The sequence below is a fragment of the Dromiciops gliroides genome, chromosome 5 (assembly GCF_019393635.1).
Source record: "Dromiciops gliroides isolate mDroGli1 chromosome 5, mDroGli1.pri, whole genome shotgun sequence".
NCBI classification, from domain to species: domain Eukaryota; kingdom Metazoa; phylum Chordata; class Mammalia; order Microbiotheria; family Microbiotheriidae; genus Dromiciops; species Dromiciops gliroides.
Genome location: NC_057865.1, coordinates 103686875 through 103706608, shown reverse-complemented (window position 1 = coordinate 103706608; position 19734 = coordinate 103686875). Strand labels below are relative to the sequence as shown.

The 19734-nt window shown below is 39.5% G+C and overlaps 1 protein-coding gene across 1 annotated transcript in view; it reads left to right on the top strand.

Annotated features, from left to right (window-relative positions):
- WEE2 (WEE2 oocyte meiosis inhibiting kinase) overlaps positions 1-19462 on the top strand; it is a 31211-nt gene extending 11749 nt beyond the window's left edge. Inside the window, exons 3-12 of the mRNA XM_043967558.1 lie at positions 1686-1795; positions 5418-5469; positions 6820-6992; positions 8448-8569; positions 13539-13685; positions 15133-15237; positions 15353-15438; positions 16165-16335; positions 18617-18759; positions 19297-19462. Coding sequence (XP_043823493.1) covers positions 1686-1795; positions 5418-5469; positions 6820-6992; positions 8448-8569; positions 13539-13685; positions 15133-15237; positions 15353-15438; positions 16165-16335; positions 18617-18759; positions 19297-19462 — 1275 coding nt within the window. The remainder of the gene's footprint in view (positions 1-1685; positions 1796-5417; positions 5470-6819; positions 6993-8447; positions 8570-13538; positions 13686-15132; positions 15238-15352; positions 15439-16164; positions 16336-18616; positions 18760-19296) is intronic.
- Positions 19463-19734: the final 272 nt, after the last annotated feature.

Below are 19734 nucleotides of genomic sequence, written 5' to 3'. Positions count from 1 at the left end.
CAGGATCATACAGCCAGTTGATAATCAGAAAGCACTTGTTTATATGCTAGGCAACTGTGCTAAGTACTTGGAGATTAAAAAAAAAAAAAGGCAGAAGGGGGAAGACCAACAACAAAAAGTTTCTGCTCTCTAAGAGTTTATATTCCAAGGGGGGGGGGGCAGCTAGATGGGCACAGTGGATAAAGCACCAGCCTTGGGATTCAGGAGGACCTGATTTCAAATCTGGTCTCAGACATTTGATACTTAGTAGCTGTGTGACCCTGGGGCAAATAACTTAAGCCTCATTGTCCAGGGGGGAAAATAGGTAAGCAACCATGAAGAGAGGTAACATATATGTATATTCCAGGTGGGAGAAAACAGAATGAAACTAAGTACATACAATATATATACTGGGCATATGAAGGTGATGTCTGCTACTAAGCAGAGGAAGAAAGAGAGAAAACCAAGATTGACCTGCAGAAGGTGGAATTTACTGAATCTTAAAGTAAAAGTCAGAAGTGAGGGGGGCTGAGCAGTTCCAGGCATGGAAGGACCACTCAAGAGGAACAGAAATGGGAGTGCCCAGTCCTGTTCAGTGAAACTGCAAGTAGGTATCAAAAATGGAGACTTGAGGTCTGGTCTTACTGATTTACTCTGTCTCTCCAATAGGAAACACTTTCCTCACATAGTTCAGTGAGGATCCAGTTATACTTGGGGTCAAATCATGACCACTGGGTACTTGCCTTATAATTCCTGTATATTAAATGTTTATTTTTCCCCATATCATCATGGGAAGTGAAGAACAAGGGATTTAATCTTTTGTCAGCCACAGAGGGCCAGGTCATCATGGGGTTTCTACTGAGATTTTTACTCCCTTGGCTTATTTTCTGGACCTGTTAGGTTAGAGGCATTTTTTATTCTGTTTCCCTGGCCTCTCTTTTGACAACACACAGACCTTCTAATTTGGAGAAAGCTTTCACTTTATAAAATCTTCTGCCGGTTTTGTATGATCTGAGAGAACTGTCACTTTTTTTAAGGGGTTATCATTGCAACATAACATTGGGGGCCTGATTATATGAGAGAGATGATAAGTTATTAGGGTTAGGGTTTTCAGCTTTATGTGTCCTGTGTAGTGGACTTAATTTACTTAATGTGGAACATTGACTGAGATGCAGATTGCTTATTATGAGGGGGGAGGGGGGCCGACCATGAGCACTTGCATTGGCTTAAGAATAGGGAAAACATGCACTCAGATTTTGCCTCTGCTGGACACTGGTTAGTCACTTAACATCTCAGTGCCTAGGGGCAGCTAGGTAGCACAGTGATAGAGCACCAGCTCTGGATTCAGGAGGACCTGAGTTCAAATGTGGCCCTCAGACACTTAACACTTACTAGCTGTGTGACCCTGGACAAGTCACTTAACACCGATTGCCTCACCAAAAAACAAACACACACCTCAACAAACAAAAAAATACCATCTCAGTGCCTAGCCAATTTCACCACGACCTCCCCTTACCCTTGAAATCATAGGGTGCTAAAAAAGTATTAGTTCAATCCTGTCATGCTTTTCAAATTTAATTGGTTGTTGTTGTTCTCAAATCGGTCCCTGCTAACATTACATATAACATATTAGCATGTGTTATCTTTTTTCCGGAAAGCCATCTGCAAGAAGTTCTAAGCACTCCCGAGTTACACCTGCCATGTAGCACGTACCAGATGTCTTCACATTTCAGGTCAACGTGAATCCCTTCACCCCAGAATCCTACAGGAGGATGATCTCTCAATCCAAAGGCAAGAGGAAAATAAAAGGAGAGCCGTGAGTGTCATCATATGTTTGTTTTTTCCTCTTTTAAAAATGTGTATAAATGTGCATTTATAATCTCTCCCTGCTCACTGCCTCATTTCCACTGAACGATTGAAAAATCAAAATAATAATAACAACAAATTCGCATAGTCCCCAGCAAAACAAATTCCTACGGTGGTCATGCACAAAACTGTCTTTTTGCAGTTAAGATCATCATCTCTCTGACAAGATGGGCACGTTTTCATTTTAGTCTTTTTTCATTTGTGGTTGTTGCATTGAACAATAGGTTGGTTTTCCCTGATGTTTTCAATCGTATAAGTTGTTCTGGCTCACTTCACTCTTATCAGTTCATAGAGGTCTTCTCAGTTGCCTTTGTAACTATTCACAACTTCTAACGGAATATATTATTCAATCAATTCACACACAAATATTTGTTTAGCTAGGCTCCAATAGAGGAAGACACCCCCTAGTTGCCCATTCTTGTTACTATAAAAGAGATGCTAAAAGTATTTTGGCATTTTTTGATGTTTTAAGAATAACTATCCTGACTTTTGAGGGAGAATAAAGGATTTTCAAAAAGAAAAATTGAGATTTCACTTTAATCAAATTAAAATTCTGCATATGTGGTTGCCCGTCAACATATGAAACTGATAATTTTTGGCTAAAACCCATTGCCTTTGTAAAGGAAAGTCTAGAGGTATTGAGATTGAACAAAGAGGTAATAATGACTTATGTCCTATTTTGCACATGTATATATTATATACACGTGTGTGCAAATATTATGTATGATTTTGTACATGTCTCTCTGATATGATTTAAACTTCTTTAGGCATCATAGGCAGTTGTGACTTTTTATATTCCCAATATCTGAAACCTAGTTGCTTCATAAATGCTTGTTGACTGAATTCGTTTAAAAAGGTGAATGGTTAGTGAATTAGATCCTCTTTTTTTTTTTTAAGTTAGGGCAATTGGGGTAAAGTGACTTGCCCAGGGTCACACAGCAGTAAGTGTTAAGTGAGATCGAATTTGAACTCAGTACTCCTGAAATCCAGGGCTGGTGGCTCTATCCACTGCAGCACCTAGCTGTCCCTAGATCCTCTTTTAATTGAAGTTAAGTATTGGGGGTTGACGTAGTACCTTATCTTCACAAGGTGGCATGTCTGTCTTGAGTCCAGCTTATATTCAGTCTATCGGGGCTAGATAACTGAACAGCTGAAATGAACTGCCCTACAAAATAGTTTGGGAGGTAGAAATCTCTTAACTTGCTGTGTGTTTCAGGAAAGCCTCACTGTTTTAAAGGGTATTTTTTCTTCTAAAATTCAGAGAAAGGAAGCCTGCTGAAAGAAGGAATATGTTTGTGTTAACAGACACTCCTTATGCTAACACTTCAAATTGGGTTTTATTCCTTATTAGCTAGTTCTATTGTGTTGACCCAGTGTAGAGCCCCAACAAGATATCACCAGATCTTGAGTAAATAGAACTTCTGTACAGGTTATACTATTACCTGCTTCTGGTGCTAATTATTAGAGTTGCAGCTTCTCTTTGAGATGTAACCTTTATCTATATGTACACCCCTCACGTACAAGGTGGAAATAGCATCTAATGTAAACTTCTGACAGTCAAGGTGGTGAATTTATGGCAGTATTAACATATGGACCTTGAAAAGGAGATAGCTTCAACTAAATACATGTACCCACCCTAGATTTTATTCAAACATGCGAACATGCTTGCAAGTTTCCCTTGCAAAATTATCAAGTAAATGCATTGATATTTTGGTAAATTCTGTCTTCTGGTTATGTGTTTTCCTTAACATTCCCTTCCTAGGCAGTAAAAAATCAACCCTTGGAAGGTTTAGTCATTCAAACTGTCTGAGGGAAAGTTAGGGTGGGCAGGTTTAACTCCGCTGGATGCTGAAATTTAGAGAAAATTGACATTCAATTGCCCTTCAGCTGCATGGGAACACAAGAGAATTTAGCATTTCACAAGAACTACTAGTTAAATAGGAAATTACCAGATGGCGGCAAATCCCAAGGCTGTTAGAGCTTTACAGACATTTCTTTCTTTCTTTTTTTTTTCCTGATCAAGAAAGCAGACTTTCATTGTTGTTGAACATGATGCTATCTTATGCTAAATTTGTCTTATAAAGAAACTTTGTATACTTAATCCATGTAAACCCTACTTATTTTAGATTCCAAGTTGAGAGGACCTCAAAAGTCAACTATTACGAACCACTTCAGTGGATATCCAGGAGCTACCACCATCACTATAGTGAGAATTAGGGAATGTATAGCATTATTCTAGGGTCCTCTCCTCCCATAGGCAGATAAGGCTCCCAGAGGGAAGCAGATTACTCCTCACCTCAGGCTTCTTGGGGGGTAAACCTGAGGAGTTGGGGGTTGATTTCTAATACCATTTCTTACAAGTTCTTATCTCAAGAGTGTGTTCCCCATTAATTAACAGTCAGCTGGAGTGAATTAGCTTTAGTTAGGGCTATTTAAAAATGTGTTATAACAACAGGTGGTATAAAATGTCCCCAAGTGGCAAAGAGATATCTCACAGCTTGTGGTTAAAGGGAAGTCCCTCCTTTCCCTTCATGTAGTTCTCATGAAGTTCACCTTAGATGAGCCTGACTGAGTTCAGAAAGTACTGTAGAAGAGCCCTGAGACTGCCTGTCCTGTCAATCAATAAACATTTATTAAATGCATACTATGTGCCAAGCACTGTGTGAAGTGCTGGGGATACATGTAAAAACAAAGACAGTCCTTGCCCTCAAGGAGATTGCAATCTAAGGGAGGAAGATAATACATAAAAGGTAATGGATACTGAGGATGAATGGAAGGAAGGGGAGAAGAGAAAGTACTCAGCAAAAAGAGCATTGATTGAGAAGTCAAAAGAAGTCCAAAAGCAATGTCACTTATGGTAAATGGGGAAAAGACTGCACTGAGATCTCTCCTTAAATAGCTGCTCTGGAGCCACAGTCCTACCCTCTAGTCAGAGGGTGCAATCTGAGAGGCTGAAGGTACTGATGAGATGAGATAGACCCAGGCAGAGTCAGTCTTGCAGAATAATGAGATTTCCCAAATATAAGTTTACTCTGGAAGGAAGACATGATGGAGGGATTCAAAGGAATCCAAAAGCAGCGTCTCTGGTCGGAACTGTGACTAGCATATCAACTGCTACCACAACTGGGAGGACTAAATCTTGGGGGCCTTTAAAAGGTCTCAGGTTTTCCTTTGGTCAAGAGGGATGGAAGGAGAAGATGGACTGTTTCCTTGCCCCTAGCTCGTGGGGATTCCCTCTCAAGGGGCCTGGTTAGAGGTGCTCCACCACCACTGGGGTGGCTGGTTATCAAAAGTTAGGCTCCAATCTGGTAAGCAGTCAGGGTGCTACCTCCCCACAGAGCAAGACTAATTCTCTGGAATCAGCCACATGACTTCCTCCTTTATACCTTTGATTCAATATAGGTGTCTAGAAATTGTTTACACTATTAATTCTGTAACTCGGTCAAAGAGTTTCTCACCCGATAAAGGTATTGAGGATTAGTTACTTTAACCATAGGGTTGAAATGTGTGGGACAGCTTTTCTTATATGTGTATTGTTTTGTTTGGGGTTTTTGTTTTGTTTTGTTTTCTAGTGAGGAATCTGACTTCTCTGAAGATAAGGGAGAGCAAGGGCTGCCTGCCAAGGTTAGTGAGGGTTTCCAGGCCCTGGCATCTTTACTCTGACGTGAGCATGAGTATTTTGTGAGATTTGCCATCTGTTTGTAACACCATACAGTGCCTCGATCTGTTTGAATTTTAATCCAGGATTTTTTTTAAGAGATTTTTTTTTTTTTTGCTATATGGTAACAAATCTATATCTACATGACCTAGTATTTCTTTTAGTTTCATTAGCTCAGGTATTTTTCCAAATCTAATGGCTGCTGCCCCCTTCTGACATTAGGGAGAAGTAAGCACTGAATCGAGTTAAAGAATCAGAAGTTGGGCAGGGGGGAATCCCTACTCCAGCTTGGGCAGGAGTCTGACTTAAAAAAACTAGCATTGGGGTCTAGCTCATTAATAGAATCCATGAATGGTTTCTAAATAGAGTAGGAACTGGGAAAAGCCAATTCACAGAAATTATATGTATTTCAAGATTATTGAAAACGGAGAAAAGGGAGAGGGGAAAAAAAGTAATTTAGAGCTCAATTTAAAGTAATTAGCTAGGGGGCAGCTAGGTGGCAGCTAGGTGGTACAGTGGATAAAGTACCTGCCCTGGATTCAGAAGGATGTAAGTTCAAATCCAGCCTCAGACACTTGACACTTACTAGCTGTGTGACCATGGGCAAGTCACTTAACCCCCAATTGCCTCATAAAAAAAAGAAAAAGAAAACCATTCTTACCATCACTGCTGGAGATGGGAAGAAATCTTTGGGAGGGCATGAGAAGTCTAGACCCTAGAGCAAATGACTTTGGAATAAGCTTTATCTAGAAATGTATAGAAAGGAATATAACTAATATCTCTTGCAGAAGATGAGCCTACAAGACTTGTTAATGTTTGAAATTTTGGGAATTGAGAAATACAAGTCAAAGTTAACTTCATTTTTGGAAGTCTTACTTCTCAAATTTCCCTTGTACATATGGTATTGCTGCCATCCCATTTTCCCAATACTGTGTTATTAAAGATAATTTTGACTTGGAAGTTGCAAAAACAATTTTAGGCAGTTTAAACATTAGAGGTAGAGGAGCTCTTTAAAGAGATAAAAGGAAGAACAGAACACTTGGTATTAAGCTTGGGAGAACAAACATCTGTAGTCATTGTTTGGGGCCAGAAATTGTTTGAGAAGAAATTAGTAGAATATAAGGTTATTGAAAATTAAGGTAATGAAGAGAAAAATCACTGGTGTCAAAGGTTAAGGGAGGACAATCCCTTGGATTTGTTTGGAAGATTGCTGATGACCTTAGAACAGTTTAGTAGGAAGGCAAGATGACTAAAATCCCTCTCTATGTCCTTTCTAGCACATTTCATTCCATCCTCTCTTCCTTCAATTTCCTCAGAAATGTGTCATAAGAGAAAGCAATATGGTTTCCCGATATGAAAAAGAATTCCTGGAGGTAGAAAAAATTGGGGTAGGAGCATTTGGCACCGTCTACAAGTGTATCAAGAGGCTGGATGGATGCGTTTATGCTATTAAACGCTCAACAAGACGGCTAGGAGTATCCTTAAATGAGTAAGTTTTAAAATTTATTGCTTTGAAATAGAGGAATTCATCCAGAATATTGACAGTCTCATAAGGTGATAAAGGTTATACATGTACAGTTATGTTAAATATATTTCCACATGTCGTGTTTGTACATTTTCTTGCTTTTCCCCCCATATCATATGGTTTACACCCATATCATTGGGGCAACTAAGTGGTGCAGTGAATAGAGCTCCAGACCTGGAGTCTGGGAGATCTAAGTTCAAATCCAACCTCAGACACTCATTAGCTTTGTTACTTAAACACCGTCTGCCTTGCCTGTAAAATGTAAAAAAAAACTCTCCCAGGGTTGTTGTGAGAATCAAATGAAATAATATTTATAAAGCATTTAGCACAGCACCTCACACATGGCAAGCACTATATGTTATTGTTATTATTTATTATTATCACATTCCTAAGACTTCAGCTTCAAAGGCAGGGGATTAAATTGTACAGAACAACTTGGTGATATTTTGCAGTCAGCAGTATAATTTGTACACAGCTCTTGGTTGGTTTGGGATTTTTTGAACTTTTCATAAATTAACCCTCTGTGTGTATGCCTGCCTTGAAAGGACCCTTCCAGCAATATCGAATGGGTCAGGAATTTTGCTGGTAAAACATTCATGTTAGCTTAAGGCAGTTTTTTTTTTAGCTTTTGTACAAAGTTAAAGCATCCAAAATCCTATTTAATGAATGAGAAAAATTAGGAACCTTGCATTCTATTTCTTGTCCTAGAATTAAATAATTGGTGTGTAAGTTCTGCTTTGACCATGGCATTGTGAAATGAAACTGTTGACATTAGGTTGCTAGAGTCATTTAACATCTTGTGGGAAGAGGTACAAAACATTAATTAGCCTTGAGTATAAAAATACTGAAGTTGCCCATTATTCTCATGGAAATTATCCACATGAGTTAGGTTAGCTATGACTTTTACAATCCTGTTGGGATAGAATAAGAGAAATCAGCAATACAGAATTTAAAGATATGGGTCCGAAATGTGGTCTTGGTATGCAAGCTGAAATTGACCAAGTATTATACTCCCCTGTTCCATGTAGTCCCCATTCCCCCTTCCCCCTTTTTATATTGCTCACTCTTCCTTGAGGCTTGCTCTATGTGGTCATATACTCTTGGCTGGTTTATAGTTTTGTTGGTATGACAAAAGGCTAAAATCCAATTATCCACTGAACTCTAAAAAGTCATTCCTGGGTGGAGGAAAATATCCTTTTTTCCTTATTGAAGTATGATGGATTATTGTGACGGTTCAAATCTTCCCCCTCCTACCCTATTCCACTTTGTAATGGGACTAGAAATAGAAGCACACTTGCCTTCCTGGCAATAATCACTGAGAAACTGCCTCTAGAAGCCATCATTATTGGTATGTGCTTTGTGTGAATGTTATGAAACCTTTTCATACAATTTTCACTTCATTCTCCCTCTGTCTCCAAGACCCTTAGCTTTGCGAGAAGTTTATGCACATGCAGTGCTTGGACAGCATCCTCATGTCGTCCGTTACTATTCTGCATGGTCAGAGGATGACCACATGATCATTCAGAATGAGTACTGCAATGGTGAGTACTGGGATGTTGATCTCTGAGGAATGAAATGAAATCCAGGGCCTGTAGGAATTATCCTCCACTGATGGCACCTTATGTTACAATAGCTGCCAGTGACTTATTTAAAAAAAAAAAAAAGATTGTCTCCTTACAGGCCTCCGGGGCAACAAACCCATGGGATGGTCTCAATGGTACTCTTGCCCAGGGGTAGGGGAATGAAGGAGGTGAGCTCTGCAAATCCCTTTTCTGCTCCTTGATTTCAACTATGTCCAAATCTGGCATATGGCTGTATCCGTGCTATTGGTCCCTCCTGTTTTATGTTCAACATCTAATCCAAGTTCCATAGTTGCTTTTCTGTAAATTATAAACTTCTTGTTGTTAAACGACTTATTAGATGTTTATAAAGTCCACAGAAAATGATGTCAGGGTAGAAATGGGATAGATCACATATGGAAGTGTTAAGGGCTAAAATTCTAGCTAAACTGTCTAAAATATCTAATGAGTGGTCGCCAATAAATTATAAGCTTTAGCAAGAGTTAGACTTTTAAGCATTTATTAAGGAGAAATAAGAATTTGGTAAAGAGAGAGAGAAAGGCCTAGATTTCTATCTATTAAAGGGAGAGCACATTTTTAGCTCCCTTCTCCACCAGAGTCCAGAGGAAAGAGCGCCAGACTCAGCGCCAGTCTCTTCCTTCCTCCTCCCACTAGCCCGCGTCAGGAAGTGACGCCAAAGAAAAGACTCCTGGTCTTGCCCTCAAAGACCTTCGCTTCATGGGTGAAACTCTTCTACAGTAAGTCTCCAGCAGGTGGCGTCATTCCAATCGTTACAGTCCCCCCTGTTGTTCCTCTCTTTTTTTTTTTTGAATATGCTTATCAAAAATAATACTTCTAGAATCAATTTACACTTGCCATGGCAAACAATTTGCCAGGGAAATACTTTAAAGAGTTTGATCAAATAATCAGTTGAGAAAAAATAACAAAAACAAACAACTCAGAATATGGGAGCACAATACTCCTAGAATTAACATTGTATTATGAAATCAAAACCATCTTGCAATGTTTCAAAATTAGAGAGATGAATAAATAGAAAAAAAATGCACATGGAACAATAAAAGACAATGAAATTCAAACTAGGGAAATCTAAATGAATATGAACTTAATAAGAGTATTATAAAATATAAACTTGATCACATGACTAAAAAGCTTTTACAAATATTCTCCTTGTTTTAAAAACTAAGTATAAAATACAATCTCAAAAGCATGAAAATCTCTATAAAAATAAACCCATACATTAATTTCAAAATGTAGATGTAATAGCATAGAAATCCTATGTAACCTCTGAACTGACATTAATAATCTGAGTGAAGTTAGAACACTTTTGATTCCGATATCTAAAATCCCCAATACTCATATCAATACCTTGCTGCTTACTTCTACATTTCTGTAAAAATATATACCCTTCCATGGCAAAAGAAGCGGAGTCTTGAAGTATGGTGATGATTGTCATTCTTATTCAGCTTAAGTTTTTCTTCTTTAACCCCTCTATATTGTCTGTCAGTCTTTTCACCATACAAATGCTTTATAATATTACTAATTAAAGACAAAAGCAGGTTAGCAAAATTACGAACAAAACGGGCATATGTGGAACTTAAAGGGCTTTCTAAGGTTGTCTCAGAAGCACAGCCAGGCTGGGGAAGGGCTGAGCCTGAAGCTGCAAATGTAGTTAGAGAAAGTTGCACATGAGCATTAGATTTCTGGACTTCCCAGGCCAGGGAAGCAATGGGCTTGGCCATGGGAGGAGTAGAGGGTGGGGGTCTGGAGATGGAGGGGAGGGACCAGAGCAATTTGAATCAGACTTGATTTTGAACTCAGGCCTGGATTCCTCTTCCCCCACTTTGCCTCCAGGTGCTAGGGGATTAAAAGCTTCTAGAGGGTGGGTCATTGCCTCCAGGCATGCAAAATTAGAGCAACAATTAGTGTTAGAACTGGGAAAAGCTGCAGGAATCTCTTCAGGTTTCTCTGAAAAAGCATGGTTGGGAGAGGGAGAGATATTTCCTTGTGTGAGTAAGTTGCTGGCTCTTTTAACAAAAATAAAAATAAAAATAGAAAATCCACAAAAACAAAGCATTAACATGATCTTATCTCCCATTTGTCTGGTTAAACAGACTAAAATAAAAAATAGGGTAATTAGGGAGTTTAAAAGGTCCATTTGAAAAAAATTTAAAGGGAAAACACAGCCAGTGCACCAGTACTTAGCAGTTAAAGGGAGAGGGAGGGAAATTTCTTACCCAACCAGAAGATCAGAAGAAGACTGAGGTTAGCTTTCCTCTTCATGGTCAGCCATCTGTTAAGGGTTAAAATTCTAGCTAAAACTGTCTAAAATATCTAATGAGTGGTCGCCAATAAATTATAAGCTTTAGCAAGAGTTAGACTTTTAAGCATTTATTAAGGAGAATAAGAATTTGGTAAAGAGAGAGAGAAAGGCCTAGATTTCTATCTATTAAAGGGAGAGCACATTTTTAGCTCCCTTCTCCACCAGAGTCCAGAGGAAAGAGCGCCAGACTCAGCGCCAGTCTCTTCTTCCTCCTCCCACTAGCCCGCGTCAGGAAGTGACGCCAAAGAAAAGACTCCTGGTCTTGCCCTCAAAGACCTTCGCTTCATGGGTGAAACTCTTCTACAGTAAGTCTCCAGCAGGTGGCGTCATTCCAATCGTTACAGAAGGTTTGGCAAGTAATTGAACAAAATTCTATTAAACACCTACAGTGTACTGGAAATACAAAGATGAAAAATGAATCTTGGGAGGCAGCTAGGTGGAACAGTGAATAATAAAGCACCAACCCTGGATTCAGGAGGATCTGAGTTCCAATCTGGCCTCAGACACTTGACACTTACTAGCCGTGTGACCCTGGGCAAGTCACTTAACCCTCATTGCCCTGCAAAAAAAAAAAAAAAAAAAAAAGAATCTTGGCTGTATACTGAAGAAATTACATTCAGGTTGGGTAATGTTGAGCCATGTTCAGTGAATTGGCTATACTGAAATGGAACTTTTGAGGCAGGAACTCTTAACTTGCAGTCCATAAACTTTTTTTTAATACTCTTAACTGTATTTCCGCATAACTGATTTCCTTTATGTATTTTATGTACTTAAAAATATTATTCTGAGACGGGATTCATGGGCTCCACCAGACATCCAAAGGGATCTATGACATAAAAGAGGTTAAGAACTCCCCCTCCTCTGAGGTGATTTTTAGTTGTGGGATCAAACAGGGAAATCTGTTTACATATGTACCTGCCATATAGGCCTCCAGTAGGCTAACCTTAGAAGTCTAGAGGATCCCTGTGGGTTATGGATTGGTTTTGAAATTCCCAGGATCCTTAGGATGACATTGCATTGAATGGATCTGCCGCTACTTAAAACAGATTTCTTTCAAGAGGTCATGAATCCCAGTGATGGCCTCTCGTTGCCCCACCTCCATCCCTCTGTGGTGGCTCACTTCCTTCCCCCATCCCAACCCCTCCAAAAGAGCTGGTTATTTTTTTCCACATAACACTATTCTTCTTGCAATTCTAGTAGCAAGAGCAGATAAACTATGTAGCTAGGTCCCAATTAGTATGAATACATGGTTTCTCCTAAAGTGGTGGCATTATTCACACTCATACTTTGTTTTTGAATTGGGCTGGAACCAATAAGCATAGTTAGCATAATTATAACTTCAAAGAGTTCACTTCAAATACTTTGAACTACTTTAGGAGATTCATTATTCACACTAATTGTGACCTAGGGTTAGTACCTTGGGTTTTGAGTGCAGTAAATTCTCTTTAGGTCAAACTAGTCAAGAATAGTGAATCGTCTAACAATTTACATTGCTTTTCCTGTAACAATATAATTCTTTATCCACTTGTTAATTGACTAATCTGTATGACTTGTTTTGATAAACCTGTAGCAGGATTTAAGGGATTATGACCTCAATACCTTCTACCTGATCTAGGATTCTAGGATCTAGAATTAGAAAGGATCTTGGGTTATCTAGTACTCTCATCCCCCCCTCCCCCTTTCTCCCCTTACTCATTTTGTAGATGGAAAAAACTGAGTACCAGAGAAATGAAATGACTTGCCTGAAGTCTCACAAGATTCAGGATTTGGAATCAGATTCTGTCTTCTAATCTAGTACTCTCCCCAGAGTACCATGTTCTTCTCCTCCTCCTCCCCCCCCCTTCAAGTGACTTGCCCAGGGTCACACAGCAAGTAAGTGTCAAATGTCTGAGGCTGGATTTGAACTCAGGTCCTCCTGAATCCAGGGCCAGTGCTTTATCCACTGCTCCACCTAGCTACCCCCCTATTTCTTTCTTTCTGATGGTCATCCATATTGAGCTATTTCTTCCCAAGCAGTGTCCAAGCAACTTTTTTTTTTAAGCTGCTATAGCCCTCTGGCCCCTTCAGAAGGAGTGTGATCTATTTTCCCTTCCAGATCATAGAGAATGGACTTTTGAAGAGAACTGTATCTAAATGCAGTTTTACACAGTGGCATCCTTAGAGTACTATCATCTACCTCAGTCAGGCCTCCTAGAGTGGTCCCTAGGCTTTCACAATGACTCTACAAATATATAGCACTTAGGAGATTCCAAAGCATTTTGCTTGTACTTCCTTGGGAGGTAGGCATTCTAAACGGTAGTAATTTACTCCAGAATTGCTCATGGATCTCCTCTAAAAGAGGGCCATAGCCCATGTCACTTGTAAAGAACATGGCTGCCCCATGTTTAGCACAGTGGGGACAGTGCTGGGGTATCCCAGTACCAGGGAGGGTGCTGGAAAACCATTCCTTTGGCTTTTTTCCAAAGCATTTGCTTTTTCCTTATACCTCTCCCAGAAGATTTCACTTATACACACAGACACTTGGGTTTGTTCATTAGCAGACTGGCTTATGTGCTTTGCCATTGCCTTTGGACTCTTTCCATTTGACTTCCATGTGTTGTTCTCTGCTAGGTGGGAGCTTGCAGGCTGCTGTGTCTGAGAATGAAAAACTTGGCACTTTCTTTCAAGAAGCAGAACTCAAGAATATGCTCCTGCAAATCTCCATGGGGTTGAAGTATATCCATCACTTGGGCCTGGTGCACCTGGACATCAAGCCCAGTCAGTATATTCTTGCTGCTACTGTCCTGTCCTTCCCATATCATCCGCTGTCGGAATATGTGGGTGTATTAAAACAAATATTTCTGTTTGCTGGCATAGCATCAGACATGATTCTTCCTTTTCCTTCAGTGGCAGGGGAAAAGGGGAAAAAAAAGTTAAAAGGCAGGGGAATAAAACTACTTCCACTTTTCACTTGGGAAGGGGAAAGAGGAAGAAGGTCCTGCTACAATTGTCAGTGCAAATCCGCACGTTGAGGAGGTTTGGATACTTGTTTTTTATACTACTATTCCTATACCTTTCTGAGAAGTAGCTAGGATAAAAATGTTGTAGTGTGCTTTTAAGAGCAGGAATTAACTGACCAGTCCTGTTAATAACTAGAGTATTGGGAGTTGGCCCAGGTATGTGTTCTTGCTTTTTAGGACTGGGGGATGGGGGATGAGCAGTGGGAGGGGGAGGAAGAATGGCAGTATGTTTTGCAAGTGACTTGATTTCTTTGAGTTTCATTTTACTTCTCTGTAAAATGGGAATAATGCACCTGTTAAGTCAACCTCAAAGGGTTGTCAGGAGGATCAAATGAGATGATAAATGTGAACTTAAAGGATTATAAAAAACCAGCAGGGTTTAATATATATATATATATATATATATATATTTTAAAGAATGGTAGTGGGGAGGTGTTGATCAACATGCATTAACTGAATGAATGAATAAAAGCATTTATTAAGTGCTTACTATATGCAAAGCTAGCTAGTTAAGTACCTTAACTTCCCAGCCTCCAGAGAATTAGGGGACAGCTAGATGGTAAAGTGCAGAGTTGGAATCAAGAAGATCTGAGCTCACTTCTGGCCTCAGACACTAACTACCTTCATGACCCTTAGTCTATTTGCCTCAGTTCCTCATCTGTAAAATTGGGGTGCACTGAAGAAGGAAATGGCAAACTGATCTAGTATCTCTGCCAAGAAAACCCCATGGACCAAAGCAATGGAGTCATGTAGAGTCCTGTATGACTGAGCAACAACAAATATGCAAAGCAACTGTGTTAAATACTGGTGGAGATACACGTAGAAAAGCTTTCAAGGAGCCATAATTGCCACTCCTATGAGCATTCATTTATTCTTGTTAGGTAGTTTAACAATGGAAAGGCTAGGCTGCTGAAAACAGAGAGAGCCCTCCTCCATGAGGAGCAGATGGAAGATTTTGGTCTTAGCCCATAATCCATAGCTAATCTAATTGAATTGCATCATATTAAAGACAGAAAATTTCAATGAAGAGACAATAGCCTTAGTTGAAAGGATGAAAAGGGAGGGAATTTGAGGAGGAAAAAAAGTCCTATAGCATGTAGTCATCTATAGGACAAGAATTTCAGGAGCTTTTATTCAAAACGATTTGTTTTTTCTCCAATGGGGAAAAGAGACATCAACTCTTTAATAAGTCCAACTCTGTACAGGTAATATCTTCATCTGTAAAAAGCAAGGAGCTGACTCCGTGTCCATCTCAGAAGGAGAGAATGAAGATGATTGGTTCCTCTCTGCTAACATGATGTATAAAATTGGTGAGGCTGGCTTCTTTCCATACCATTCGACTGTGGTCTGATATCTGTACTTTCCTGTTGTAGCCCTTTCCAGGTGAGATCTCCTCCAAAGTGATTCTTTCATTCTTTCTCTTAGGTGATCTGGGCCTTGTGACTTCAATCAAGAACCCCCAAGTAGAGGAGGGAGATAGTCGCTTCTTGGCCAATGAGATTTTACAAGAGGTTAGAGCTGTAAATCAGGGAGGTAGCTGAGGATGATATATGTTGATAGGTGTTGAACCTGCTGACATGCAGATATGCAGGAAATGTAAAAGTATACCTATGATAATACAGAATGTCTTTCCCAGCCTGGATATAGGAAAGAGACTACAAATAAACATTCTCCTAGATGAATGGTTCTTAAAGTGTGGCCTGGGAGCCCCTGTGGATGCCTGAGACTTTTTCAAGTAGTCTGAGAAGTCAAAACTATTTTCATAATAATAAGACATTTGAACAATATTTTCTCAATACTTCTGGTAGTGCTAACCACTCCTCGTAACTGCAACAGCCGTGGGAATCGTCTATATTTGAAGATCTGTCTTGAAATACAGTATAACGTGGCATCCCTTCATGACTTTGATAATGGGGGAAGGGAGAGAATCCTCTTCCCTGTGTATCTATGTGTGGTCTTTTTTTTTTTTTAATGTCCTCTCTGAGCATATCACAGTTCTGTCAGGTTCCTCAAAATTGACAATTACCTGTGAGCTGAGTATAAAATTTTTTCTTAATTTTTTCTTTGATTCAGGACCAAAGAAACTGAAAAGTTCAAAATGTACATATTAATACTCAAGTGTATTTGAGAGAATAATTGAGGTTTCTCCCAAAGACCACTTGCCTTATCTCATTGTCATTAGCAGACACCTTACTTGCCTTTTAAAATTTATTTATTTATTTTATTTATTTTGGAAGGATTATCGACAGCTGCCCAAAGCAGACATATTTGCCCTTGGATTGACAATTGCTGTGGCTGCAGGGGCAAAGTCCTTACCAAGTAATGATGAGCCTTGGCATCACATCCGTCAAGGCAACCTTCCAGATATCCCACAGAAGCTCTCTGAAGACTTTTACAACTTGCTTAAGGTGGTATCTCTTATAACATCAGGTTGGCATTTGGGAGGTGTGGGTAGAAGTTGGGTGAGAAGAACAGAGCACATTGGTAGAGTTAAAGTGGTAGGGAGGGGGAAAGAATTAAGAGGATCCAAAGAGCAGAGTGAACAGGGGAAGACATCAAGGCAGGATCAGAGTCTTGAGGCTACCCAGATTTGAACTTGGAGTGTGTACGAGAGAGTGGTTAAAAGCTGCTATCTTATGGTCTAGATATTTTATAATTTTTATAACACCTTAAAAAGGCTACCTATTTTTAGTGCTTTGGGAAAAAAAGCACTTTAGGTTCAAGTATTTTGCGTATTACTCATGCTCAGCATTATGCTAAGGTAAGATGGTAGGCAGTTTGAAGTAGCTAGTCCTCATGATCGGTCTCCAACAAGCATTTATTGTTATTTATTCATATTCTTTATATGACAAATACATAATAACTTTATTGGTTTATTATTATTAAGACAGGCACTGAGGAGTCAGATTTTAAAATGAGACAGCTCCTGTATTTGAGGAGCTTAGATCCTAATTGGAGGATACAGTACATGTATCAGGGCAGGAAAAGATAAAAACTAGGAAGACTGGGGCTATGTGATTGGATTCCTCAGATGCTAAGTTGAACTTTGCCTTTAACCTGGTGGTTATCAGGTACATTAAATGATGGGTTGGATAGAAGCTGTGGCTTTCTTATATTATCTTTCTGTGAATAATTCCTTGAATGTTTTCCCTCTATCCTCATCTGTAAAATGGGATTAATAATAGCACCTACCTAGAAGGATTGTCACATGGCTCAAATATAATGCTCATGGGTATATATAGTGATTTGGAAACCTTAAATTACTTTAGAAACATTGGCTATCCTCTTTTTTTAATGCTTTATTATTTTTTTTGTTTAGTTTTGGGGCAGGGCAATGGGGGTTAAGTGACTTGCCCAGGGTCATACAGCTAGTAAGTGTCAAGTGTCTGAGATTGGATTTGAACTCGGGTCCTCCTGAATCCAGGGCCCATGCTTTATCCACTGTGCCACCTAGCTGCCCCTGGCTATCTTCTTCTTCTTCTTTTTTTTTTTTTTTTAGTGAGGCAATTGGGGTAGTAAGTGTTATGTGTCTGAGGTCAGATTTGAACTCAGGTACTCCTGACTGGTGCTCTATCCACTGCGCCACCTAGCTCCCCCCCCCCCCCGCCCCAGCTATCTTCTTTTTAACAGGACTTATTCATATAATGTTTTTTGTTGGGCTTAAAAAAAAGAGTATAGGAACGTACATTTTTAGAATTGGAAGAGACTTTAAGTAGAAGCTTTGCACAAAATGGATTAATAAGGGAGAAGCCAGAGACAAATATAACAGTGAGATTATTGTTATAATTCAGACATGAAATAGTTAAGAAATGGGACAGGGGTGGTTGCTGTAAAAATGAAAAAAGTTGATGGATGATAAAGATTTTTCAGAGACAAATGACAGTTTTCAATTGAATGTGAATGGTGGAGGATGGTGGAGGAAAGCATTAAATGTTCCCTGGTCCTTAGACTAGAGAGACAGCAGTGTCTTCATTAAAAATGTGTCTTAAAAAACAAAAAAGAAGCAGTTTTTATGCAGGGTGAAGAAAGGATTCAGTTCAGGCCTGTTGAGATTGTGACGACAGGACACCTAATTAGAAACATCTAGTAAGTGGTACACATGATACTGAAGCTCGGCTAGAAGAGTTAAGACAGGCATGTACACTTTGGAGTCATCCACACAGAGGGAAGACTGAAAACCATGGGGTTGGGCAAGTTTGGAAAGATACAGAAGCAGATGACTGATCCTTTGGAAATGATCCCAGTTAGGAGCAAGAGCAAGAATCTCCAGAAAAGGATAACAAAGAGAACCAGTCAAACAGTGAGAGAAACTGATGTCAAGAGAAGGGAGTGTCACAAAGAAGACTAGGCAATCAATAGCATCAGGGGCACAAAAGCAGAGATGTGCTGGAGCCACCTTGAACAGATTCAAGAGAGTTGACTTAAATTTTCAATGGGAGCATTTACACCTTGGAAAATGGCAAATTTTACAAATCAGGGCTTGATTTGTTTCTCTGTAGATTGTCTACACTTAAAGTGATGGAGAAAATGTTAATAATGTAGATTAAAGTCAGATGTCTTGCGCATATATTTTTCCTTGCCTAATCTGGTTAACATTTACTAGCACACTATTGCATGAGGTGGTCAAGAGGTTTTAAATTTTTGAAAAGGGCCACATTTAAGGCACTAATAATATACTTCATTTCACAGGTTATGATCCATCCTAAACCAGAGGAGAGACCAACAGCAGCAGCTTTGTCTAGGAACACAGTCCTCAGACCCTCTTCGAGTATAACTGCAGAGCTTCTGAGGGAGCTAGACAGAGAAAAGTCTAAGACAGCTGAGTTGGAGAGGTGGGTTCTGAATATAGGAGGCAATTAAGAATCTAGTCAAGGAGCACTCACTCATGTTATAATTTGGAGCTATATTTACAGTTGCTATTGACCAAAAGAGCCCAATGACTTCAGTTTGTCCTATGGAATCACATACTAGAACAATTTAATAGAGGAAACTAGTCTTGAAGAACTTTCAGTCTTTCCTGAAAGAGCCTCACATGGTTGATCCTTGGACTTGTCTTGGCTTTTGAGTACGCTCATGCCTTAGTCATAATGTGGAGGAATTGGAATGGCTGCCTGCCCCTACATTGGTGGTTTTTGGTTTTGATTTTGTTTAGTTATATCTGACTGGCAAAAATATTACAAACGAGTTCTGGGTTTGCCACACGGTTGGTCCTGATCATAACAGACTGTCTATGGAAACAAAATGACAGGTGGTATTAATAGCTTCTTCTCATGCTCTTTTGGTGACACAGTTTCTGACTGGTTAAACTGTCCCTGTCACAACTGATAATTGGTCTGATCAAGCAAAAAAACTTTTTTTTTTGGTCTTAGAGAACTGAAAGAAGCTCATCTTGCACAGAAACAACAACAAGATACCATTCATCACTCTCCTGGATCCCTTGGGTTCATTGCCAAAAATGGGTCAAGTAGCTCCAGGATATTGGTGGGAAGGAAAACCAAAAGGTCACGCAGTTTCACTTTTGGAAAATCTGAGTAAGCATAGTCCTGTGCCCCTTCCACATGAGCCTTGGAGGAGATCCATTTTATGCTAACCAGAGCTTTGAAGGTATGGCTATAGAAACATTCCATGATTCTTCCAACCTGGCTCTTGAATTACTGCTGCTATAAAATGGAAAAGTGGCCAGTGGGAATGACTGCAACTTTCTGCTGCAAGTTCTTTTTCTGGACTTTGTATCCTAGGTCTAGCCATCCCCCAAAAGTATGTTGGCTTTTCAACTGGATATAGACTTGAAGAAATAATTCTAATTA